The sequence below is a fragment of the Astatotilapia calliptera genome, chromosome 16 (assembly GCF_964374335.1).
Source record: "Astatotilapia calliptera chromosome 16, fAstCal68.1, whole genome shotgun sequence".
Lineage (NCBI taxonomy): Eukaryota > Metazoa > Chordata > Actinopteri > Cichliformes > Cichlidae > Astatotilapia > Astatotilapia calliptera.
In genome coordinates, this window is record NC_137437.1 from 4636101 (window position 1) to 4663917 (window position 27817).

Sequence of the window (27817 nt, forward strand, 5' to 3'; positions counted from 1 at the left end):
GAGTATAACCTGGAAGTCCCGAGGTCAAAATGGGAGATGCCCCCAAGGGTGGTGGAGAATGACCGAGCTAAGATCCTGTGGGACTTCCAGATACAGACGGACAAAATGGTGGTGGCTAACCAACCGGACATAGTGGTGGTAGACAAACAGAAGAAGACGGCCGTAGTGATCGATGTAGCGGTTCCGAATGACAGCAATATCAGGAAGAAGGAACACGAGAAGCTGGAGAAATACCAAGGGCTCAGAGAAGAGCTCGAGAGGATGTGGAGGGTGAAGGTAACGGTGGTCCCCGTGGTAATCGGAGCACTAGGTGCGGTGACTCCCAAGCTAGGCGAGTGGCTCCAGCAGATCCCGGGAACAACATCGGAGATCTCTGTCCAGAAGAGCGCAGTCCTGGGAACAGCTAAGATACTGCGCAGGACCCTCAAGCTCCCAGGCCTCTGGTAGAGGACCCGAGCTTGAAGGATAAACCGCCCGCAGGGGCGTGCTGGGTGTTGGTTTTATTTATATATATATATATATATATATATATATGTATGTATGTATGTATGTATGTATATATATATATATATATATATATATATATATATATATATATATATACACATACATATACATATACATATATATATATATATATATATATATATATATAAATTCAGGGTGAGCACTTTTTTTTTTTTAAGTGAACCATTGTGGCTCAAAGTAGCATCATTCGTGCTCCTCAAGAGCCCTTCGGATGGCGAGACGACAGCTCATCGACAGCACCATTACCCAGACAATGAAAGAGATACAAGATGCGCAATGCATTTTCTGCCTATTATAGAGAGAGAGAAAAAAAGAGTAAAAAGTGATGGGAACAGAAAGTTGGAGAAAAAAAGAGTCTAAGAGGAGGAGCTCGGAGAGAGGGAAAAGGAGAAGAATAAATGAGGGAGGTGGGGAGTGCGATGGTGGATAGAACAGTGCAGGCAATCTGGGGATAAGAGATATAAAAAGCAAATTCAGGAGGCGAGATTTGCAAGGTATCAAATAGAAAATTAGCAGCAACGTCGGCTGTTTTCTGTTTTTCTTTCTATTGTTAGAGGAACATTACGGTGATTTGAGTCGAGCAGAGGTCCCACTCTGTCAAGAAATCGAATCTATCAGACAAACAACCTCCTACTCTCTGCGACGGACGTAGTGGGACCGGAGAAAAAAGGTCTTATTATAAAGCATTAGTTTTCTGCACATAGTCCCTGCTTTGATGGATACTGGTGCTGCACTTGGTGTGATGAAGGAACAGCCCAGGTATCCGTCTCACAAACCAGGTTGACCCTTTTCATAAGCTCCTAGAACAGTTCTTTGAGCCTAATAACATAAACTATAACATCTCTATAAATTCTTTAAGCAGATTCCATATAGAGATTCGGAGCGTTCCAGTTGCTGCCCCCTATCCCGTGCTCTTATCAGACCTGCAGTCTCATGCTCTCAGGGAGTATCATCCATCTAAATCACGAGCTGGCGGCTCATACAGTGTGTGCCTGTGGGTGGAGGTTACGTGATTCCGATGCTGTATTTCTGCACTGATCTGTGGTGTGGCTAAAAAAAACAAAACAACTCTTCTGGCACATCTTCTGGAACAGCAGGGATACAAACATGCAGCAGTGTGTTTGTGGTGGGTCCAAGCGGATGGTAGAAATACCATGCTGTTGAGACCAAACTAAAGTGGGTCACGAGGTTTGATACTAAACCTCGGTGGAAGTTTGTCTACTGTCTCCTGCATCTTCTGTGTTTATAGTACATTCCCCCGACATCGCAACCGCCGCATGTGTGCTCAACTTCTTTTTAAAAATTGATTTCTTCTTTGTGATCACAGCTGTCACAGCCAAACTAAGCTAAAATAAAGCAGCTGTAAAAATGATTTAGTGGCTATAAACAAGGATAATTCTCTTCATATCTACCAGATACTAAGATTTCTTTGCAAGTACATCTATTTATTAAGAGATGTTTCTTATCAGTATGAGTGTCCCGCTACTCCTCCAAGTATACAGAATACAGCTGGTCTTAAATTCACATAACACGCTCGAGTTGATGGACTTATTTATATAAATTGTCTTTTTGTTTTTGTTTTTTAACTCAGTCTCACTAAAATCTCCTGTAATCCCTTGTAATCTCATTTACAAGAGAGAGCAAGAACAAGACATATCCACAAGAAGACAATCAGCAGCAGACAGAACGACAACAACAAAACACAAAGAATCATTAAGAACAATTACAAGAATCGTGAAAACATCATTTAATAGTTTTGAGCTGATGCTGTTTGAACAGGTAACCAAGGTAAGTGCATACAGTGAAAGTCAACATTAGTCCTTTATAAATGAATATGATGAGATGACCTTTTATCCTTGACTTTAAGTAACTCCATCTAACCTTTTCATATGGAGAAAAATGATGAGTGCAGTGTGATACACAGAGACTGCTGTTTTGTTTGTTTGGGCAGAGAGACAATACAGAATATTTTATAGCCAATGACAAACATGAATATTGGATACCACGGAGGTTTATGGTCGGAGGAACCAGAGCTGGAGGACCGGAGGACATGCGATGCCTTCTACCGGCGCTGCCAGGATAAAATGTCACTGGACTGCACATAGAAAATCTAAAACTCATTTAGATAGGAAGTCAAAACACAAGAAAAACACACCTATATCTATAAATACTTGTCAGTATACAGGGAGTGCAGAATTATTAGGCAAATGAGTATTTTGTCCACATCATCCTCTTCATGCATGTTGTCTTACTCCAAGCTGTATAGGCTCGAAAGCCTACTACCAATTAAGCATATTAGGTGATGTGCAACTCTGTAATGAGAAGGGGTGTGGTCTAATGACATCAACACCCTATATCAGGTGTGCATAATTATTAGGCAACGTCCTTTCCTTTGGCAAAATGGGTCAAAAGAAGGACTTGACAGGCTCAGAAAAGTCAAAAATAGTGAGATATCTTGCAGAGGGATGCAGCAGTCTCAAAATTGCAAAGCTTCTGAAGCGTGATCATCGAACAATCAAGCGTTTCATTCAAAATAGTCAACAGGGTCACAAGAAGCGTGTGGAAAAACCAAGGCGCAAAATAACTGCCCATGAACTGAGAAAAGTCAAGCGTGCAGCTGCCAAGATGCCACTTGCCACCAGTTTGGCCATATTTCAGAGCTGCAACATCACTGGAGTGCCCAAAAGCACAAGGTGTGCAATACTCAGAGACATGGCCAAGGTAAGAAAGGCTGAAAGACGACCACCACTGAACAAGACACACAAGCTGAAACGTCAAGACTGGGCCAAGAAATATCTCAAGACTGGTTTTTCTAAGGTTTTATGGACTGATGAAACGAGAGTGAGTCTTGATGGGCCAGATGGATGGGCCCGTGGCTGGATTGGTAAAGGGCAGAGAGCTCCAGTCAGACGGCAGCAAGGTGGAGGTGGAGTACTGGTTTGGGCTGGTATCATCAAAGATGAGCTTGTGGGGCCTTTTCGGGTTGAGGATGGAGTCGAGCTCAACTCCCAGTCCTACTGCCAGTTTCTGGAAGACACCTTCTTCAAGCAGTGGTACAGGAAGAAGTCTGCATCCTTCAAGAAAAACATGATTTTCATGCAGGACAATGCTCCATCACACGCGTCCAAGTACTCCACAGCGTGGCTGGCAAGAAAGGGTATAAAAGAAGAAAAACTAATGACATGGCCACCTTGTTCACCTGATCTGAACCCCATTGAGAACCTGTGGTCCATCATCAAATGTGAGATTTACAAGGAGGGAAAACAGTACACCTCTCTGAACAGTGTCTGGGAGGCTGTGGTTGCTGCTGCACGCAATGTTGATGGTGAACAGATCAAAACACTGACAGAATCCATGGATGGCAGGCTTTTGAGTGTCCTTGCAAAGAAAGGTGGCTATATTGGTTGCTGATTTGTTTTTGTTTTGTTTTTGAATGTCAGAAATGTATATTTGTGAATGTGGAGATGTTATATTGGTTTCACTGGTAAAAATAAATAATTGAAATGGGTATATATTTGTTTTTTGTTAAGTTGCCTAATAATTATGCACAGTAATAGTCACCTGCACACACAGATATCCCCCTAAAATAGCTAAAACTAAAAACAAACTAAAAACTACTTCCAAAAACATTCAGCTTTGATATTAATGAGTTTTTTGGGTTCATTGAGAACATGGTTGTTGGTCAATAATAAAATTATTCCTCAAAAATACAACTTGCCTAATAATTCTGCACTCCCTGTAGATGCATACACTTGTACAGCACGAGCACACACTTGTGCATGCCCATAGCAAAGACTGGCTGGTCTCCTTCAGGTGACTGATGCAGCGCTTCAGCAAGCTACAATAAAACGCTCATCAATCACAGAGGCTAATCTCAGGTTCTTGCTGGCACTTTCATTGTGCAGGCCTTTCTGTAAGGCTGCCTTCACATAATGCCCTGCTCTGCTTGCTTTGACAGGCCAACAGCCCTGCAGCTCCCTGCCATGAGAGCCATTCTCAAGTGGCACGCCTTTGAAGTGAAGCACTGGCGGGGCCCAGGCTAATCTGGACATCTGGAGGCCGGGTGGGTGAAGCAGGACAGGGAAAAAGCCCTTGCATATAGATAGTGTGAGTCTGGTTTTGTGGGGGAATGAAAAAAGCCATTTCTTGATTTCTATAGATTGGAAATCCAATAGAATGGAGGCTCTAGTTTTCAAACTTAAAACTGCCCTGACACAGAAAGTTCAGCATAAAGGACCAAATGGCACACAGGTCTTTACGTCAATCTTCAGAACCATAGAGTTCAGGTCTGCAGCATTGATAAGCTGGACACAAGCACATAAACAGTCTTGTTAGAAAACGGCACACTCCAAAAAAGAAAAACCAAAAAGACGGATGCATGCTTTGGAGGGGGCTGAGAGCATTTCATAACTCCTTCAGGCCACCTCTCCAATCTTTCTGTCCTCGATCCCCACCAGCAATTTTTTTTGGGCTTTCCAATCCTACTCACCACTCTTGGCAGATGAAACACAAACAGCCCTATTCAAAAATAAACACAGCAATTTTGTGTGTGTTTACCTTTGATTCTGCGCTCCAAACTGTTCTGTTCCATTTCACGCAGTGAGGAACACCTCGTTTCTTGGCCCACTGTACAGATGAACGGGCAAGATAGCGGGCGCCATTATTCCACACTATCATTTTAATCTTGGCCCGTTTTGCTTTCTGCTCCTTTATAGATGCCTTTTGACCTCGCCAAACTGTGAGGTTCTATTTACAGATGGCACAAAGATACATTTATGAAAATTGAAAAGTGGCAAATAGGGTTCCAGATATGAAAAATAGCTGACATAAAATTCCCTGGGGCCACACTGTCCCCCTTAACTTGACAGCAACAGTTTGCCACACTGAACTTTAAGCTTGTGGAATCAATGTTATTGGAGATTTCAAACCATAAGCATAAAAGATAAAGACTCATTTGTTCCCACACTTGCATACATCAGACTGTAACGCTGGATGCATGCTGTGTCTGACTCTACTTCAGATGCTAATTCCCTATAACTGCAAAGGAACCTCATGGCAACACTGAGAAAAGTGTTCAGGATTAACATGCAAGCAGAAGCTGTGACCAAGGAAAAATGGTACGCAGTCGCTTGTGTTTGTCAGTCTAGCATCCGCAGTTTTCAACATATCGTTTTCAAATTTTGTGTGATGGTAGACATCAATACCAGCTCGAGCTGATTTAATTTGAGTGAAAATCAGATCAAAGTCAAGGTCACACCAAAAGTGAAAATCTATAAAAACGTTTTATTTAAAATTTTTATGGATCCTCTACTTGACCTTGACTGTTATTGTTAGCGCCCAAGGTCAAAGTTCAAGGAACCATAGAGTAACATATTAGATGAAAGGGCACGAAGAGAGCTGCACAACACACCTTTTATTTTTTCAATACAATGCCATGATTTTTGCACACTGTATAAATCTAACTTAAAATGTTAAGTTTTTACAGCTTGAAGGAACCAATTCAGCTCCAATCATATGAGTAAAGATAATAAAATTCACCATGTTAGTATGTAAAGCTTCATAGCTCAAAGGTTAGGAATTAGGAAAAAGCTTTAGTTTCTCTGAATGCTCGTGTACCTTAACCTTGACACCAAATACGGCAAGTTTTATTATTTTCCATTACATCTTTACATCAACTGCTTTTCCTCAGGGATTATATGCACCCCTCACCTCACCTTTAGGGGATGTGCATGATGAATAGCTCAATAGATTTCAACTGGATCGGCCTTTTTTTTCTCCCATGTGTACATTTAAGATGAGTCAATATAGATTATCGACAAGTTGACAGCAGTACAGTAAGATGGACTTCAGCATGATTGCTCAGAGCAGAGTGTCCCTCATCTAAAAAAAAATGTACCCACTATGTCTGAATAAAGCTGGAGCTGACACTAAAGTGAAGCATGGTGTTTTTTTCTCTTTTTTTGACTCCAAATAAGTCAGCAGCAGCAGCTCGACACTTGACTGCTTTCACAGCCTATCCTTTCATGTTTCCCTTATTTCAAATTCTTTTGTTAAGAAAGGAAACGGTAATAAATCTGAAATTTGAAAATAAGCTGTCACAGAAGAAAAAGCAAGATATCAAATTACCGGGAAGCTGAATGAAAATGCTAATTTTACAAAAGCTACAAACTGCATTGTCCCAGCAAAATGTGTCCATGTAGAAGCAGCACTGCAAGTACAGCACTGACTGATACAAAATGTGCGGTTGGAGGTGATCACTGACCTCTGATGGAAACCTTTGGGTGTTCTTTCTTTGTGCACTCCGGATGGGTCAGGGGGTCCAACGAGGATGGGGTCGGGGTCGTTGGGACAGCGGAGTTCTGCGTGAAAACAGCCGGGAGGAGAAGGAGTAGGAAGAGGCCAGCCATAGACGAGGGGGCGGAGTCCTGTGAGGACGCAGTCATGGTGATGACCTCTCCTCTAGCTGTCAAGCTGGGCCTCCGGGATACAGCTGGAGAAGAGAAGAAATGACTTCAGCACCTCAATGCAACATTTCTACACCTGGCTTCAAAGAAACGAAGCTCTCTCTGAGTCACTTCAAAATCTTTTTTTTCCTCGCAGACTTTCTATTCCTGAGGGCGTTCCTGAATGAAGCACAGGAAAACCGAAAGAGACTGAAAAAAACGGTGCAAAGGAAAAACATTTTGATAGAAAGGACATCATTGTGGGCTGAAAAAAAAAAGAACCAGACAAATAGAGGGTGGCTGGAAAGATGAGCTAGAAAGCTGAGTGAAATGCAGGAAATAAATGAATAGAGTTAGAGGTTAGAAAGACTCAGAGCGGGGAAAATCTAGCTTCTTAAAGAGGTACCCCTGACCCTTGAGATAATTATTTAAAATGTGCAATTAAACCTCTAAAGTTCATTTGATGGCTGATTAAAACAGGAAAATTGAACCCAATTGTGGACTGTTCAATGAGGCAGAAGGTTCCAGCAGTTAGCGAAGCAGTAACGAGTTCATTTAAAATCTGCGACTTTCAGATGCTTCAGTGCTGGATTTTTTTAAAAAAGAAAGAAAATGTTTGCACAACTTTGATCCTTGCATACACCTGACATCCTGGCATGTTTACTGCACATGTGATGCATTTCAGCGCATTACTCTCGCTTCTTCTGAATTACGTCTTATGCAAACAGACTTTGGCAGACTTACACGCGGATGTTTCCAAATGCACACACACAGAGACACTCCTGCTTCCCCAGTAAATGTAATCTCTTCCAGTTATAACATATGAGTCTACAGTGCCGCGCTGAAACCAGCAGTTCATCATCTCCCAACCCCGCACTCCTTACGATGTTAGCTTAGCGGAGTGTAATGTTATTAAAGTAGATTAAAAACTGAGAGCATCAACTTTCTGCAGCACTTTGGCTTGGTTACATATCTCTGTAGTGTTTTCCTCACTAATGCTTCAATCAATAACAAATTATTAGCTTGGTTGAGTTGCAAATCAACCATATTGCCCTGCAATCAATTATCCCTCTCACTACAGCCGGTAACTAATTAGGCAAATGCAAATAGAGCCCATGTTTGTCATTACAATACAGTGGAGTCAACTGCCAACTAAAATAATGCTGATGAAACAGGTGGAAACATTCAGTGCAGTCTGCAGCAGACTAGATTCAGTGAAGCTGGATATGTTTCAAGCTTTAGGGCTGCTTGTTTCGACTACACCACGAAGCAAAAGGGGAAAAAAAGAACCTTTTGATCATTTGTCTATATTTTATTTTATGATTTTATAATGTTTGTCCTCCAGTCTGAAACATAAAAACAATCATGACTCAAAAAAATGACCGAATCCTCTTTAAGGGGTGCATGCGGGCCACTCGAGCTGGCAGCTGTCGGGGTTTTTGTTTCGTTGAGAGGAAGCATGAATATTTGAGTGCGTCATCAAGTTGAGACTCTTGAAAATGCATCAAGCCATTGTCACGTCTGCACGCTCTACCTCTTGTACTTTGTTCTTTCCTCTTATCAGACTTTACCTGTCATTGTTCTCTACTCTGAGACCTTCAGCATTTTGTTTCACTTGGTTTTGCATCTTCTTTTTCTTCCTTAACTTTCAGCTATTATTGTTGTGCATTTAAGGAATATAACATCTTCCATTTGCAGGCTATGATGCTTCCTAAACCTCCATTTCACCTTAGAAATATAGCAAAAGCAAACCTTTACTGTTATTCAGTCATCTGAAACTTTTAGTACACACTTCAATTTTCCCCCACCTTGGTTATTGTAACTCACTTTTCATGTGCATCTCTCTGTCCTCCAGTTAGTGCAGGACGCAGCACAAAGCCGCTAACAAAAACTAGCCAGCGTTCACATATCACACCTATTCTTGCATCCCTTCACTGGATTCCAGTGATATAGTATTAACAGACCTATAAAGCTCTACATGGAAAACACATTTTTATAGATTAGCTTACCCTTAATCTTTCCCCCTTTATTTTGAGACATCGTTTGCGTGCGTGGAGGTGTGTATGTTGGAAAGAATGTGTCATAAGGCTGATTATGTGTCTGTTTATGTTTAAATGTTTAAAATTATCCTTAACATGTTGCAAAATCACACTAGTCCTCTGCAATCAAGCAAAAAATCACTGTTCCTGGCATCAGTATCAGTTTCTGATTAGACAAAAAACCACTTCTATGTTAGCAAATAGTGATTTTGCCACTTCATTTTGATTTAAATAAGGATAATGAGGTCTGTGCATCTGGTAGTGTCATGCAAATATAGTCTATGAAAAATATGACATTTCAGTTTTTATGTTTTTTTAATAGCATTTCCTTCCTTTTCACCTTGTGCAATAAACCCAAAACCCTAATGCTTTTTTTGCCTTATATAAAGTAAATAGCGCTGACGCCCTGATTTAATCAAACTTATGTAGTGCAACTTCAGGAGGTTAAAGCTGAAAAATGTGGCCATATTTTTAGCCTCTTCCTATAGGACGTCTGTTAGTTGCATAACTTGCATGAGTACTTTGGATCAGCGAGTGCCAAGTTGTCTTTCTAAATTCTCTGCATAACTCGTTTGATTCCTCCTTTCAAAAGTTGCATTTATCACTGAGACAAAGCCCAATGTTGTGCATGCAAGCAGAGATATGGCAAAGACAACCGTATAAATGGTCAAGAGAAGTATTTCTTCCGACAGATTCGCCTTTCACGTCTCTCTCTTTTGGCATTTTCACTTTAACTAGATACCTCACAGCAGAGTGAGACATGACACACACAGAGAGCAGGACAGAGACAGTGCAGGATGACACCCACTTAAGGTTCCAAGGTAAAATCAAACCAATAATATTTTATTCAAGGGTATGAGTTTTATTCTTTAGAACATGTCATTTTTTTTAATTTCTATTATCTGCAGGAGCAGCTTTGGCAGGTGCTTAATTCATACTAAATCACTGAGTCCTGAAAGTCAAAGAATGACTCTACAAATCCTCTCATTAGTTAAAAAGCCGGGCTGAGAGCAGGCAGGCCAGGAGATCATGACAGATGACCGGGACTCTGCTGTAAGCTTGAAATTGTGGTGGCCGAGCTATCTTGGCACGGAGGCGCACGGGGGAGGAACTGTCAGCAGCAGAACGAGGCTGGTGTGTGGCTGTCAAATATTTCTGAGGAAAGGCATGTCATACACTCAAGCAAACCCAGATGCACTCAAATCTCAGCACCGAAAACAGGCAGAATCCAGACATGGACAGCTGGTCACACTCCATATTGGGTCACAGCGTGCGGGCAGAGCTGATGCATGCTGTGTGCCAACATCAACTCCTCAGTGTGTCCGTGCACACTTGTAAACCAATGTGCGCGTGTGTGTTTATGTGAAGCGAGAATCTTTAAGTCGGCTCCAAAGTGGCCCGATAGTGCCCATCCAATTTCCCATCCTGCTGTGTTTGGGATTAGCAACAGTTTGTCGGCAAGGAACCAGGACAATCAATACCACAGAGGAAGCTGTCCATAGGAGGACACATGCGTGCACACACACACACACACACAGACATGCTTTTAAAAAGACTCTGTGAGCCACCGTTCGCCTGTCAGTTGATCATTCAGTCTGATACAATGAGTTAATCAGAGGTACACTATTTGGACCTAGAGGATACTGTGCGGATTGGACTAATAAATGTCCAAGCACGTCTCTTTGTCACTAATTTAAGGTGAAGAGAGACTCTTACTGCATCGATGCTGGGAAAATGGTGTCTGGAGAGTACGTTTTTGGTTCTTTTTAAAAAGTAAAACTACTACAACAAGCAGACAGCTTTTTTAAAAAGAAAAAGCGGATGGAAGGAAAATCCACTGGTGGAGGTTTTGTTGTCTCCAGAACTGAGAGAAATAAAAGACCATGAACTTTCAGACACTGTGATCTTAGATTTCTGTACTTTCACTGCTCTTATGAAATATTCCTCACTTGTTTTAAAGGCCAGCTGACATTAAATTACATTCTTAATAACATGTTCTCCTTTTTACTTTGAGCGGGTATGCAAGTACCTTAACTTGGAATACTTACAATGTCCCGATTTGGCTTGACAACGTGTTTCATTGGTATGCTATGAACATCCTTTGTCTAAGTATGCTGAACATGGATCCTTTGCACTTGTCCAAAACATTTCAGCCTTGGCTCTCTAACTTTGTCTCCAAACCACTCAGCCTGAGCTGTCCCTCTGATATGCTCATTTCTATTCTTGTGCATCCTTGCAACAAAAACCTGCAATTCTACCACCTTTGAACAATGATACACAACCAACCCCTGGGGGTCAGGACCCCGAATGTCAAATAAAATATGTAGATGATCAAGAGTGAAATTTTCTTACCAGAATGATAAGAGCCTAGGTTAACAACCACCGCCATCGGAGGTCCCGATGGAAACTGTGCTACTGCTGGGCAAAGACAAAGGAAGAGGAGATGGGTCCAGCATGGTCGGGAGCAGCAAGAGAAAAGCAAAGGTAGGAGTGTGGAGGCGTGAGTAAGGGACTGCAGAAGGAAATGACGAAGACCGCAGAGAGGAGGGCATGCAGAGAGGAGGGCATGCAGAGAGTTGGCGTAACAGAAGGGGATGCAAGGGTGAAGGTGAAATGGAGACGGATGATCTGCTGTGGCGACCTAAGATGCTGAACAATGATATACATTAGCTTTTAATCTCACAGTCTCCTTTTTATTCAATAAGGACAATCAAACACACAGCTGGGAAAAGTGAGCTGCTGTTTCCACTTTGAATACTACAGAAGTAAGAGCACTTAAATGTACCTTCAAACAAATTCTAACAAGTTCCTGTCCCCATGGCTTGCATGCTATACTTACCTTGGCTTTTACTGCAACATGCCAGCTGCTGTCAATCAAACACAGCTCCAGCTGATCAAGACATTTTGTAACCTTCGCTTAAAGCATGGACTTACAAACAATACTTTCTTTTTCCATTTTCACATTTCATCTGAAAATGGCAATGTGCGAGACAAAAATGGGGCAATGACTTGCAAACAAACCTCTTGGCTGTCACGCTTTAGCTTCTTTATCCCCATTTTCTGTTTTATGTTGTAACCAGTTAGTATTTCTCATTTCTGAAAGCCCACTTCCAGTCATACGCTCTAAGGTTTTGTAAATGACATTTTGCATCATTAAATTCTAATCAACCCCTCAGCACATATTTTTTTGTTCAAATTGAAATGCCTGAAAAAGTGTCAATGTTTTCTTTATGGGGACAAACTTCATCTAATGGCTGAAACCTTTTTGGTCCCATAGCCAAGATGATGACCACTGAAGCAGAAAAATCTGCACTCACATTTTACAAGCATAAGTATAGAAGTATGCAATATTCTTCTTCTTTATCTGGTACTTTCGTTATCGCCTTTCTGCCATACCTGTGGTAGATAACATCATCACTGAGCGTGTATCTGTTCCCCTGCTTTCATTTGTTCTTTGCTAGTTTCTCTTGTTACCCTTCACACTCAAACTTTCCACAGCCAAGTCCTCGTTTCTTTCATGGCACTCTCTTTTTTCTAGTTCCTAAAGCTCTCCCTCTGTTTGATACTTTGCCTGTTTTTGGATTTCACCTCTATTCTGCTTCCCTTGAACTTCACTATCACTTGGAATTAATATTTTGGATTTTAGTCTATACTTTGCATGTTGTGCCTCAAACTCAACATTAAAAAAAATTGATAGCATTACTTCATTTTACGATCTTTTTTAAAAAGGAATGAATTTGAATATTTAAGTGAATGAACTGTCTTACCCTTAGCTGTGTACTTATGTAGGCTAAAAACTAATTTTGACTTAAATGTTTCAAAGCTAAAGGCAGTGTGTTTCCTGCCCAGGTGTACTGCATTAATATCTCGCTGGGATGCTTCTATGTGGTTGCAGCATGTTGTAAACAACCCCGAGCAGTGCATCAACTCAGTTTTATTCCCATCGGCTTGCAATTAAAAGGGCTACACTGGTTTTGTGTTAGGCAATTTTGGAAAGCTGAACTTAGACAAACAAGGTAAGCTGTTTATTTATTTATTTATTTTAATAATAATTTTTAACTCTTTATCCAGGTGGCAGCCTGTAAATCTAAAAATTTCCCTCTGCAAGCTTCCACAAGTCCTCGCCAGTGCCAGCACGTATCTATGGCAACAGAGCGGCAAGTTGGTAGTTAAGCAGCAGGAACCAGGTTGAGTGTATTTAGGCACAGACCTCAACAGGCTCCTGAGGGGGGGGGGGGGGGGGGGGGGGGGTTGGCGGATTGCCCAATGATGAATAGGAAGTGAAGACAATGAAAAGCTTGGAGTCGGGAAATATGAGCAATATATATTATATTAGGCAAAAAATAAAAATGCATTCAGTAGGTAGGCCTAAAAAAAGGAGGAAATCAAATGCAATCCAGCAACTTTGCCATCAATAGTACTTCTGCAAAGCTTCCACACTTTCAGTTCTTGATGAGATCATAGGGGTGGTGGCACATGGCATTACCTTATATTTAAAGGTGCAGCTGATATTTTTTTCTCCTGTATATGAATATCTATCTATCTATCTGGATGGATGGATGGATGGATGGATATAGCATTTTCCAAGTATATCTAACTTCTTAACACTCAAAGCAAGCACATTTACAGAAACGTGTAGGTTGTACAAGTGTCATTCCTCTACTTTGGCCTCACAGTTTGACACAAGCCTTTCCATTTAGGTGTCACAAATAGTTAAAAATCCCAGGTACAACTACAGTGGGTCAACCAACTCGCTAGTCAAATCCAGTTGTATGACGTGTGATTTGAGGGTGCTTTATATGCAAAATGACCAGTGTGAAAGAATTGTGGTGATATATTTGGTCCTTGCTCCACTCTGGTGGTTCATCTGTGGTTTATTGTTCACAGTTGCAACAATCTTGCAACCAAAGACAGCCTGAGCCAGAATGCTGAAGTTGTCTGCCAGGAATATGGGATGACCATCTCACAATGTTAATGCAGCTATGACTTCTATCTGCAGAGCAACCAAGTGGAGTGCAGCAATAACATCAATAGATGGTAGTAACACATTTAAAAAACAAAATGTTAGAGATTCCAACAATAAAGGAAATCTAGCTGAGCTGCAATAGTCCTCCAGCTGTTATCGTGACAGCAACAAGGAGTTTACAGCATGGAAACAAACAGGATGAATTGAAACCGTGTGATATTGCCCTAGTTCAATTGCTATTATCACTCAGTCTATACAGTATGTGTCAGACTTGACGTCCTAACTTATGAGATTGATGGAAACGTGCCTTAAGGTAGCAAAGAAAACTGCTGCACTGCCATAAAACATCGTGAACTGGAGCCAAAAATCTTAAGAGCTGTATGGATGCTCCAGGCTGACAAAGAAAAGCCTTAAAACGGCTCTTCCATTGAATAACCTCTGTTCTCACTTCTCTCCTTCATTTACTTGAAACTGTGGTGTCAAATAATGGTTCAGCCTGAGAGCCTTGGCTCCAAAAGTTACTGTTCACCTTCAGCCTGAGAACAGAAAAAAATAAAATAAGGGCCGGGCAGGGGGCCATAACTGCTATTTTTCAAATGTGTTTGTCAGATTGCAACACATTCTTCCAGGCAGCCGGGCCACTCGTCAGGTGACCGTGAGCGATGCAGCCCCCAAACCCCCCAAACCCCCACATCTCTTACTTTCATCGCTCCTTATTTGCTCAGCACAACAGAGACAGTTATAGAGCAGGACTTTCCGGAGTCCACTCCACCTTTGCTGCTTGTTTGCCTCTTAATTTCCACCTAGCTTGCAAGGAGGGTACCTTTAATTACAAGTCAATGCCAGCTCCCGGAGCACTATCTCATCAGAGTCTGCTATGACACTGATTAAATTGCTTCCGGCCCACTGGGAAGCAGTTCCTGCCTGGATAAAGAAACTGCCTGTTTTATGCCATTTTGGAGCAGGAAGGAAGTCTGCAAGACCAGTGGGGTGCGTGTGTGGAAGAAGAAGAAAGACGGAAAAAGAAATCAGTGTTTGTTGCTTTTAAAAAGTGTCATCATAGACAGCAGATAAGTGTAATCGGTCATTTCTACAGCAAAGCTCTTTTTTTCCTTGATTCGTTTGAAGTGATTAGACATCATTGTTAAGTATCTTTTACCACTTTTTCAAGTTAAGCCCCTCCAGAGCTTTAGGTGCATGAAAAATGTGTTGTTCCTACAGAGCTTGCTGCGATCCCAGTGCTCATCATTAGCTTTCATGGCACAGGAATACAAATGCCTCCTCATCTGAAAGCTCACAGGAATCCTCTCTCACACAGAAATGAATTACAGCAGAAGGAAATAACACCTGTTTCCTCAAGCAACTCCATGAAGATCCGCGCCTCCAACTCTGCGCGTAAATCAACGTTTGGTTTTTTTTTAAAAAAAGAACAAAAATGAAGCAGGGCTCATTTCACACCTGTCGCTTTATCTCACCGTCATCTCCGCTCACTTGTATCTTTACACGTGCATTTGTTAAATTAATCCAAACGCGCTTTGTGATAAAGGAAGAGAGCCGCACTACAGTTGCACAATCCTGTCCTATTCAGCCTCTCTAACTTGTGTCCTCGGGGCAGTTTGGTCCAGCCAAAGCTACATTGACCATGTCTAATTCGACTCAATAGCTCAACCCCACCAATCTCTTTAATGCTGGCATTGTGATAGGGGGGTGGGTCGGGGGATTGGGGAAGGGGAGGGGGGGCTCCCGGGAGTGTCGAGGGAGCTGTGCACAATATGTAGACAACACACTTTGGGGAAGGACACACAAAAATGAAGATGATGGTGAAGATGGTTGCAGGGTCAGACAGAAGCCTTTTTTTACTCCATTCTTTTTTCTTTTTTTTATAAAGAAGGGGTTACGGTGGGGTCACGGCAAGCATCTCTTGTTATTGAGTATCTTCAATCATGCTTGAGAAACCAGACACAGGCAGAGAAAAGGTTTTCCATAGGAGGGAGGGCTGACCTCAGACCGGGGGGAAATGTGCATGCGTGTCTCTGTGTTTATGGGAAACATTGAGTGACAGGGCTGATGAGGTGGTGAGGTTGGCGGGTGGGCCGTCTGGATTATGTCCGATATCAAATCAGAGGCTGCTGCGGAATCGAGGCGTTACGGTGCCTCAGGGAAGCTGCCATCTGATATACTTGTAGCTGCAGACTGTCAGCCGAGATGCTCTGAGAGGAGGCAGAATAAAGAAAACGGCGACAGAGAGGAGAAGAAACACCGGATATGTCTGCACACATTTTACTCATAAGCTTGTGACCATGAAAGTACTGTGAGGACTGTGGGATATGCTCTGCATATAGTATCTGACTCCTCTTAGTGCTCAGTTTTCTTTTATTTCGTCATAAAGGGAATATGTCAGCGTCTTCTTTCTTCCCCGGTTCATGAATCTGTTTTCTAATAAATCATTTGCTGATATCTGCAACTGAAGGACATAATTGAAGTGAAAATGTCAACTGCTGTTGTCTTTCATCCAAAAGCGGCGCGTCGTGTCATCCTAATTTCTGTCATAGGAGATAAAGTCAGTTCGTTTCTTATATTCTTATTAACTAGGCCCCTATATAATATCCACTCAATAGTTACTCTGCTTTTTCAGAAATGCATCAGTTAAATTACAATATTTTGTCATTCAGCTGGAGATGTGCAGCAATGCTCCTCCTGCAGACATGACAGCATATTTATAGAAGGGACTGCAATATTTCACACCTGATGCACACGACACAGCAGGGAGGAAAGACGGGTTTATTAAATAGAAGTTATGCAACAAAGAAAAGGATTCATATTGCCTGCTTTTCTAAAAAAAACAAACAAACACATTTTTATCATAGTTTTTAAGGACAAAACTTTGTTTTTTATTGCTCATGAAAACAAGACTGACTGTTCAGTGTCTTAAAACTGGCGTTTTTCATAATATTCGCCAGTTTATTAAATGGTAAATGGCCTGTATTTATATAGCGCTTTACTAGTCCCTAAGGACCCCAAAGCGCTTTACATATCCAGTCATCCACCCATTCACACACACTGGTGATGGCAAGCTACATTGTAGCCACAGCCACCCTGGGGCGCACTGACAGAGAATACTGCTGGACACTGGCGCCACCGGGCCCTCTGACCACCACCAGTAGGCAACGGGTGAAGTGTCTTGCCCAAGGACACAACGACCGAGACTGTCCGAGCCGGGGCTCGAACCGGCAACCTTCCGATTACAAGGCGAACTCCCAACTCTTGAGCCACGATCGCCCCCATTAAGCTAACTTTTTAAGAGATTTTGAGAAAGCAGTCTCTCTTTCTCTCTCTGCATGTTTACCCATGTAGAGCTGTAGTCTTCACCTCACTCCGACAATGCTGAAACTGTTTTGGGACTGCGACCACATCTGCTCTGAGACTGCTGTTGTGATTTTAAGGGGGAAAAGGGAAACCAGCGCGCCTCCTCTGGTGCTGATTTGTGAGAATATTTGTGATTTAACACATTTTAACACATTTTAACACTGAATTTGGACGCATGGATGAAATGATGCAGATATAGTGGACTTTAAACATTTTTAAACAAACCCTTACATCAGCTTTCTGCTAATGAAAACTATAAGCTGCACATAAATTGCCACCTAAAAGCGAGTACGTGGACATCGTTTTGTGTGGAAGGGCTCGAGGTAGAGTTTTCTTGATCTGATTTGTGAGCACATATTAGTCATGTCTAGCCTCAAATTAATAATCTGTGTGCACTAATTAGCAATTTGTTCCATTAAATTAATAACTAGTGCCCTTGATGTGCAAAATCATGTCCTCATATTACATAATTTCATCTCAAATTAGGTTAATAGCATTAAGTTACTCCAGCAGTCAGAGCTGTTTGAGTGTGGCTGCTCAGTTAAAGAGTTTAGGCAGCAAAGAAATCTCGGTGTTTCATTGTAGAGGTGCCCACAGAATTTCCCAGAATATAACGTAAGTGAGATCAGTCAGAAATCTAAAGTAGTAATGGTGCAATCAGCTGGAAAAATTAGTGATATTTCACAGTCTGTGTAATATTTCTTTTCTTATATAGTGCAAAGGAGGATGTGTTGGTGGGGCGTTGAAACTGTAATTAGAATCAATTTGTTTCTTAGAACAAATCAGTATAGAGCACTCGCTTCAATAAACAGATCCTTTTACACTTTTGGCTTTGCAAACGCCCTCAGGTAGCCTCAGGCAAACGGCCCTAAATAGGTGATCAAACTCACGCTGGCCTCTTGGAAATGTGGAACTCAATTATACGGTGGATGTACTCGCAGCAAAAATCAGGTGAAGAGTATGATTTGACCAGGAGTGATTGTGCAAGAGTTTGATTGAAGGATAATGGGCTGAGGCCAGACAGACAGCTATTAATGGTCAATAGACGGCCAATCAGGCTATCATTACACGATTTGATTGACGCGCTGTGCCGAGGGGAGGCTTGGTCGAGGGTCTGTGTAACATAAGATACGCTGGGAAACGTCGAACCCCACACAGACTACGCAGACGGACAGGAATACAAATTCAAACCTCGTCTGCGTCTCACATCAAACACACACCTGTGAGTGCCAGCCATTTTATACCTTTCTACAACCCTGGTAGGTAATAATACACTGTGTCTGGCCCTCAGAAACTCTATTATGATTTCACTTGGCACTGTCAACCGCAGTCTCACACCTTCATTCACACACACAGAAACTATAATGTGATATTATCGACTGCATTTCTCTCTGTGTCTACCTGATACCGTTTCATTGTGTGAACTGGGAACCCCCCCCCAGGCCCGTATTGATTTGAACTCACCCAACTAGTTCAGAGAGCTGAGGGAATAAGAGACTGTTCAATTTTGGCCAACAGTTTCACATTAGAGCGCTACTATACAGGCTGAGCTCAGGTGCATTATAGGAAAACAGGGTGCAGCTGGCCTCACGAGTGAAGCAATCTCACAGCAGTTTCAGAAAACCATGTAAATGCCAAGGGTTAAGCACGAAACAACTGTTGCATAGGATTCCTGGGAGTCAGGAATGTAGAAAAAAAGAAATGTTCTAGTTAAAAAGCGTGTTTAATTACCATAAATAATGTCTCACCATATTCAGTGGAAACGGTCAATGGTCTGCAGGCCCTCGAGCATGAACGCTGCAATGATTTTGAACATAAACTGCGTGGATTTCACTGTCTAATTGCAAAAGTTCAGATATTACATCAGCCCTCTTAAAAAGGAAAGAAGGGACAGATGTTTCTCCTTTAAATGGTCTGTGCAAGCAAATGCCTAAACCTCCAGAAAAACACCAAGCTAAAGTGATAGATTCTCAAATATGATAAGCTGAAAGCACTAAATGTTGGCCAATTTTACTTTGAAAACAATCTTTGTAAAATGTGTTTTGTTTCTCCAGTCTGGGCCTTTCTTCTTGTAGGAAAAGAATATTTAGTAAAGTAAAGAAGGGAAAATTACGCAAAAAAATTCACAGTTTCACAAGCTGACACGTTTTAGGAGGTCAGAAGAAAATGGGTAAGGAACTTATTAACTAAAACCAAGTCTTTATATCTGGATACAATGCATTTAGTATTCAGTCAGAACATGCGCATGTAATTTATTGTTCCTGAGTGCTGCCCTTTTTCTTGTTTAGCAGAGTGATGTGTCAGAGGGTCAGAGGTACGGTGTCTAGATGATGGGCTATTAGGGAACAAAAAGGCAAGGGACATGGGTAACCACTCAAACAAAAGGTCTGTTCCACACATTTCTGTCTTGACGCAGCTACAGAAGAGGGGGCTTCAGAGCCGCCGAGCAGAGGTTGTTAATTGGAGAGCCAAAGGTCACTAAGAAAAAGGTACGGTTTGGCGGCAGGCTTTGGTATGTGTGTGCGTGTGTTTTCATTCTGCTTTCTGTGCTCATGCTCTTTTTGCTCAAAATGAGAACTGATTAGATGTGAATAGTAAGGGCTGGAAAGGCGAGGTATATTTAAGTGTTCTAGCAAAGGAAGTGTGCGCCAGTACTTTTTGAAATAAGGCTGAACGCTTGAACTTTTTGAATAAAACCAAAGTGAATAAGCCTTAAGAAACGTCTGCTGAAAAACATGAGCTGACGATATCATTCCTGTTGACGATCGACTGATTTATTTTCCAAACGATTCTCATGGTGACTTTTGAAGATGTTTTTTCACCGTAGTTCTTCAGATTCATTAAGTTATTAAAAACATGATACCTTGTGGTATGTTGCAATGGGCTCTTATTATTATTATACAGAACACTTGACAGAGTAAACAGTGAAATAAAAAAAGTCCACTTGATGTTTTCCACTTCAGATTTTTGTTGCTTGAATTGATTTCGTCTTAGGTGACAAAACACGTCGCAGTCGAATCAAACCTTAAAGGTTAACTGGTGAAAACGAGTAGCAGAGCATCTTTTGCCGGGTACTAATGTAATTACATTCAATAATGTAATAATAACTGAATGAACCTTGCAGGTATAATTACGTCACAGGCAGATAAAATAATTTATAATAACGATGCTTACGAGAGGCAAATAATCTTTTAAAAAGGCACGTCAAAAGCATTAACATTACTTTATCGACTGATCGTGTTAAAACACACTAAGTGTTATAAACACACCTTTAATTTCCTGCCTCACATTGGTGACACTGCAAGCTCTGTAATCTGTTAATTTGTTGGTATCAGCCACAACAACAACAACACAGCCACCAGTTGTGTTACTGCCCCCACAAATTCCAAACTGATGTCCAAATAAACCAAAGCTCATTTCGGTTCAGGCATTGCTTAATCTCATTCAAGGACACAGGCGATCTCGGAGACCTGGCGTGCTTTCAGATCTTTTGGTGTGTATTGTCTGGGCTGTTTAATGCCCTGTACGATGAGATACAGACACAGCAGGGCGATGGAGGCTGTGTCGATAACAGCTGATAACACGAGATAGCGGCGTAAGACTACTCCTTGCTTTCAGACATCAAGGAGCTGCAATGCCACAAACCATCCGAGGAATCTTAACTAGCTCACCCATCAACACAACAATGTGTTCGTGTGAGGTGTAAAGACCTCAAAAAAAACTGGAACCTATTCATTGCTACCGCTGAGAACCTCTCGCTGCTGCTGCACTCCTGATGCAGAGATGACCTCCAGAGTGCAGGAGCCTGCTCTGTGCGTTATTCGCACCACACGCTATCTTGCGTGCAAGCCCTTCCTGCCCTATAGAGCAAAGCAGGCATTATGAAGCAGGGATTCAGACAGCTCACACTTATTAGCTGCTATCTCAAGGACGACGAGACGCGCTCTGTTCTAATTAACTGGAGCGGACACCAAACAAAACGCACACAGAAGGCAGAGCCAGACACTGTAATTGATGAGCAAATTTATTACATCCGACTTCAAAGAGAACCCAGATCAAAACATATCACGCGATGAGTAAAGCTAGAGATACACGATGTGATGGGTGCAACATGCCCAGCGCACAAATACAGACTTATGAAGGTGCGGCTGCTAATGCGTGTTTGGATTATTACAGCTTGCATCATGGCATTAATAATTACTGCGGCCTCGTCTTTGTGTGCACGTGTCGATTTTTAATACTTGAGTATTGAAAGGGAGTACAATGTGAGTGCAGTGCTTACATAACTAAAATAAAGAAACGCCTTACTGTGGGTAAAGGAATAAAGTTTTAATAGAGTGTAGCACAGTTTAATATTTCACATAATCATTATTCTCTAAAATGAGGCTGAGCCATTACATTTGAAACTTTGGGAATATGCAGCTCTTACACAAACTTTCCTTGTTTGTGTTTTTGGTGAGAGGTGTGTTCAAGTTGTGGATGAGTTCTCTCTTCTGAAACTTTCATCTGGTGAAAGTTTTTCAATCAACTTCCTGGCTGTTTTCAGAGGACTCATTTGTTAAACCACCTACCATTTGCCTACTCATGATTCAAGCATAAAAAAGGCACTTTCATCTGGTGAAAGTTTCAGCTGAATATGTTTCCAAACCAACTTCATTCTAAGCCAAAGACTAGAAAATATGGTGAAGCATATTTTCCCTTTTGCTTCACCTGCACAAGTGCCAAGGTTGGTCTAACCTGCTGAATTGGTTTTCCCTGTGTCGGGAGCAGCGCTGGGCTGTTTAAATCACAGACAAACAGTATCCCACATTCTTGATTTTTAGTTCACAAACACTTCTTGTAATGACTAACTACTCCTGACATTTTGGAGATGTTAGCTCTTTGTGCAGTAAAGCTACGGTGGGATACAAATGATATCAGGCTGATCCTGCCACAATTTGTTCCCCCGGTTCAAATCACAGACAAACAGTATCCCACAGTTGTTTATGTTTTTTAAACCCATTTTGCACAGAGAGGCACTTTTTGAAAAATGGGCAAACATTTTTCTTCTAAAACAAAGGGGGGCCTAGCAAAAAAAGTTTGGGAACCACTGCCCCAAAACAAGCATGTGTTTAGTTCTAATGAGCTTCATCTTTTGTATTTGGTACCACACACTATCACTAATTTCCAGTCCATTTGAGGTCTGAAATAGCTTCTTGACAGTAGGGCTGCCACAAACGATTATTTTGATAGTCGACTAGTCACCGATTATTTTTGCAATTAGTCGACTAATCAGATCATCATCCATTGGACGTAAAACATATAGCTTATTGCACCAGCAGCATCTGCTCTTATATAACTATCATTAGCTTACAGCTTTAAGTGTTTAAGGTCTGTGCTAACTAAAAATAAAGACAAGATGATAGTTTATTAAATTTGAATGAAATTTGCAGATTGTTTCTGTGAAATTTAATAAACTCCTTGCTATCTAAAATATAACAGGACACCGGAGTAAATTCTCGAACATCTCACACTTCTGATAATCAGCTGTCTGCTTGACGTTTATTCAGCTGTGTAAAAACTATAACTTTAATCTCAGCCAAACCGATTTACTCAGGAACAAATAAAATACTGAAAAAAGCCAAACAATAACATTTTTAAGTTATTTAAGTGACTTATATATGTTTAACCTGAGTAGCGAAAGACGGCGGTGGGTTTGAAAACGATTTGCCGGGAGTCCGGTGTTCTCACGGGTTCTGGTGAGCCTTTCCCCCGGCTAGCTATCGAGCTAGTGGGTAACAGACGTCTCCGAAAACGTCGGAGCGCTTTTGAAAATATGTGATGTCCTGATAAACTGAGCCGATATTTGAGGTTTACACAGCTACATTCTCGCCTGAAAATATGTTAAATGTTTATTTTGTGACCCAGAAAGAATAATAAGAGTAATATTAAAACTAACTAGCTGCCGCCATTGTTGAAAACTGAGCTGGGCTGCTCTATGAATTCTGGGACACAGCTTCTTCTTCTTCGGGGTTTAACGGCAGCTGGCATCCTTGTACATGCAGTGCTGCCATCTTCTGTTTCAGTCCGTTATTACACTCTTAAATCCTACTACCGGTACTTATTCCTGCGTCTTTTGTGATCTTACAAAGCTTCAAATGTCACGTCGACTATTAAATCAGTCGTCGACGATTTTGATAGTCGACTAATCGTGGCAGCCCTACTTGACAGCCACCTTTCTATTGAGACAATTACCAATTAGATTTTGATGAACATTATAAGTCAACTGAAGATCTAGGACTAGGACCCGCCCCATTTCTCAAGACCATGACTGTTACTGTTAGTCTACTGTGGCCACTTCTACTTTTGTCCTCCACTTGACCAGTTTCCTCAAATAATTTGAGGACACAGCACACCATGCTAAGGTAAGGTTTTGACTAATAGCTCCTATACGATTTTATATTTGTCAAACGTTTCACAGATTCTCTGCAGAAATGGGAACAGATTATGTGTTCTTGCCATAGGCTGCTAGTAACAAAGTGCCTAAAGGTGCAATTTAAAACAGTTTCTTCACTAAGTTAGGAGTTGTGTGCTGATATAGCACTGGCTCATAGCTTGAGTTAGGTGCCTTTTTTATGCTTGAATCGTGGGTAGGAAAATGGTAGGTGGTTTAACAAATGAGTCCTCTGAAAACAGTCAGGGAGTTGACTGAAAATTAGTGAGAAAACAGCCATCGTCCAAAAAAAAAAAAAAAAAGACCTTGAGAAAGCCTGGAGAAGAAAACTTTTTCTTTTTTTTTGCCTCTGATGATCATTTTAACTGTCAGTAGATTTCCTGGTTGTTTGCTTTGTCCAGTCAAGAGGCCTGAGTCAAACTGAACAAAAGGCACAAAACCTCAAATCTGAGAGTTTTTTTCCTTTTTTTAAAAGAAATGAAGCAGCCCTGTCAAGCTTATTCACTCGCAGGCACATACAGCAAAATTTGATCTTGATCGTCAACAATCTTTTTCATGTTTTGTGGCAGAAGCTTTGGTGAATCTGGCCTTCAGGCTATACATTTGAGGCAGCCATAATTCATTTCAGTGACTAATCGAATCACATCTATGACAATATTTCAGTCTTAATTAAAGATGAAAAACAGCTTCAACAAACAAAACTTTCTTGTCTGTCTTCCCAGTTGATTATAGTGTCTGCCTTTGCTAATTAACTGCTGTGTTTGCGAGCGTGATGCAGGAAATACCCCCTGCCAATTAAAGAGAGGAGGGTTTGCTGAGTGTTATTAGCAGAAGTGATCCACAGCCATGATCCCATCAACAGCAGCCATGCTCAGGGACACGCAAGGGGCAATGAAAAGAGCCGTGAGCCTGGCGTTTCACTGGATTCAATCCCGCAGACTGCCCTGATCACTCACCCTGGACTGTGGGCAGGAACACATTAAGGGAGCACCCATATCACAAACACCCACAATAGCACACATTCACAATGGCGACCTAGAGACACACACGCAAACACACACACACACATTCCAGAGGCAGTAATCACGAGTTTTACCAGGGCTTTTTGAAGAAACACATCAAATTTCACAGCCTGCACACAGCTCATGACATCTATACTGGCAAAAAAGTGTCTGAAACCCTCATACTGGGCATGAAAATGGAGAAATATCTTTAAAACGCTGACTCTGAATAAAAGTAGGATATATGCACACCAGCAGTAATGGTGAAATATATTATTTAAGTGAATATATATTAAAATATATTTACATTAACTGCAAAATGGGCTGGATGTGCCAGTCTTCCCAGAGTACAGTTGTTATCATTCTAGGACAAAGAGATATCTTCTGTCTAACAAACAGGAAAATATCTACAAAATGTAATATATACAGTATATACTGATAAAAAAAACTATTAGATTTTTGTTGTTGTTGTTTTACATTAAATTGTAGTCAAATTAAATAATAAAATACAGAAAAACATAAATTAAAAGTTGTTTTTTAATAGTTTTTTAACTATAGGAGAATCCAAAATCCCATTCACGCGTATTATGCCTATCTGTGAAGTGTGTGGTAGTAATCTCTGTGTAATTCCACTCATATTGAGAATATTTTAACTGAAAGAGTATTTACATACCACATTTTAATCTTCATTCATATCAAACTTAATTTCATGTCATGCATGTTTGCCTTCTGTCTTTTGTGTTGATAGCTTTTGACATTTTACAGGTAACGCCCTTTTCTTTGTCCATTCAGCCACAGCAGTAACTGCTGTTTATGACTGTGACCCAGTTCCTCCATTTATCGCAACCATTCGCTGGTGCTGTGAAAAATAAACATATCACTGAATAAACTGGTACCTGAAATAGAGAGTTCTGAAGCTTTCATTCATTATTCTTTTTTTTAAATTCAGGTTTTGCCTATTTATAGAATGTCACACATTTAAGGTCATATTTTTGCATTTCTTTGAGTAGCATTGCTCCTTTTCTCTCTGTTCTATTTCTGTGACACTGAGCTGGAAGAAGAGCACTAATGAACCCTTCTGCTCCTTGCAAGTTCCTTTCCTTTCTCTGCTGGTAGATCTGAATTGCAACTTCACAAAGCCACACTTGCCGTTACTGAACACACCCAAGAAGCTTTAACTGCCAGGAAAGCAGGGCATAATCGGAACTCACAGAAATTTAATGTGACATGAACGCTTAAGTTTTATGGCCAGGGCTGGAGTTTTGTCCAGCTTTGTACATAATGTTTTATTTCCGAAAGCGAGCGAGCTTGACGAACCCGCTGCAGATGAGATGGTGATGATAACACAGCCCTTTTTGCTAGTGTGTCTCATTATTAATTCTATTATGGATAGCTTCCCAGCATGGAGCCCCATTAGACAGAGTTAGCCCACTAGAGCACAGCAGAACTCAGGTTTAATTGACACCACGGCACACACGGGAACGTTGAAGAAGGCATGATCTGAGTGCATGACTGATCAACGCAAATGCCAACCTTCTCTCACGAGAGTGTGAATTTCGAGGAGGAAAACAGCAAATGTTTGAATTAGTATTCCAACAGGAAAGAATGCAAAATGAAAAGTATGAAAGCAGAAGCCCTTAGTAGCTTTAAATACCACTATGAGGCACAACTGCAGTCGTGTGAATTCTGTGTCCTCTTCTAAACATCAATATCAAGCTTAGTCCACATAAGAGCCGACAGTTCATCTATAACAGACACATTTTCCCTCTCGCATGGTAATGGCACACTGCTGAAGTGTGTCAAAGTGATCAATCACAGGCAGGCTGATGACAAGCTTGTGCCAAATGTTTAAAGAGCTCTTTGTGCCTATGCTGTGCTGTGTGAGCACATACTGGCTCGGATGGCAGCACCGAGCTCAGGGCTTTGGTCATCCAGACACAACACAGGCCATTTGTTTAGCTCGTTACTGTGCTTTTTTATGTGTCTTCTGTTATAGCACTCTGAGAAAACACTACAGTAACGTGACAAATAGAAAATAAAAAAGAATAAATAACATATAGCATTTTCAAATAGCTTTATTGAATTTTAGCTGAGAAAAAGCTTTCTATATGGACATTATGGACCCAGATCGGACATTTTACTTGTTCACTCTGAGCCGTAGATGAAAATAAAAACTTAATAACAGTCAAAGAAAGCCGCAGACACTTAAGTCTCAGACACAAGTTTTCAAAATTCGAAATGAGGCCAAAAGAAAATTACTCATCGTCATTATCGAGATAAGTGGACGTTCCAAGGCTAAAGCACACAGTGATTGATTTTTATTGTACTTCTTACCCGGTATCAAACTTTGTAATTACAATATGAAACTTTGCTGGTAATCATGTTCAACTTCTTACAAATGGCAGACAATCTTACATTACCTATGGGAAAGAGGAGCAGCTGGCGCAGCAAATGCTATGACAACCTTGGAGACTCTTGCCGGATATCCCCGCAGAAAGGTAAGGGGCAGCAGACAGGCAGCCAGGAAGCATGAAACCACAGGAGGAATCCAGCAATGCAGAGGAAAAAGCTCTGATTCATAACTGAGATCTTTACACCACGCAACTGAGGAATCCCACCTCTTCCAAATATTGCTACAAACCGCATGATAGTATCAACACAACTATGCGCCAATACAGAAACAGAGCAATAAATCACTCATTTTTAACTGGACAAACTCAAATGTTAAATGTAACAGTTATTATTCAATATCCAATATTTAAGATAAAGTACTTTCATTATTGGCGCCCTCATAGTGAAAAAGGAAAGGAAAGTATAATTAATTTCCAAAATAATGTCCCCTGAATATTCGAAATGATATAATCACTGACTAAGGACAAAGCTATACACTGAGATTTATTATTAATAAGGTGAATTTAAATGCTTCATGTCTCCTGCTTTTTAAGACATTAACCGCTATCGTAATACTACACTGAAAGTTACAAAACTGAGGAACGAAAGAGAAAATAACTGTTTAGGTAATTCGTTAAGATGGTTCTGCA

The 27817-nt window shown here is 41.1% G+C and overlaps 1 protein-coding gene across 8 annotated transcripts in view; it reads right to left on the minus strand.

The window, feature by feature from the left end:
- Positions 1-27817, minus strand: part of sema5ba (sema domain, seven thrombospondin repeats (type 1 and type 1-like), transmembrane domain (TM) and short cytoplasmic domain, (semaphorin) 5Ba) — a 192874-nt gene that overhangs the window by 107749 nt on the left and 57308 nt on the right. For all 8 annotated transcript variants that reach the window (XR_013902313.1, XM_026144737.2, XM_026144735.2 and 5 more), the window contains one exon: positions 6791-7018. Coding sequence is in view for 7 of the 8 variants with exons in the window: in XM_026144737.2 (XP_026000522.1) it covers positions 6791-6971 (181 nt within the window). In the remaining variant the exon portion in view is untranslated. The remainder of the gene's footprint in view (positions 1-6790; positions 7019-27817) is intronic.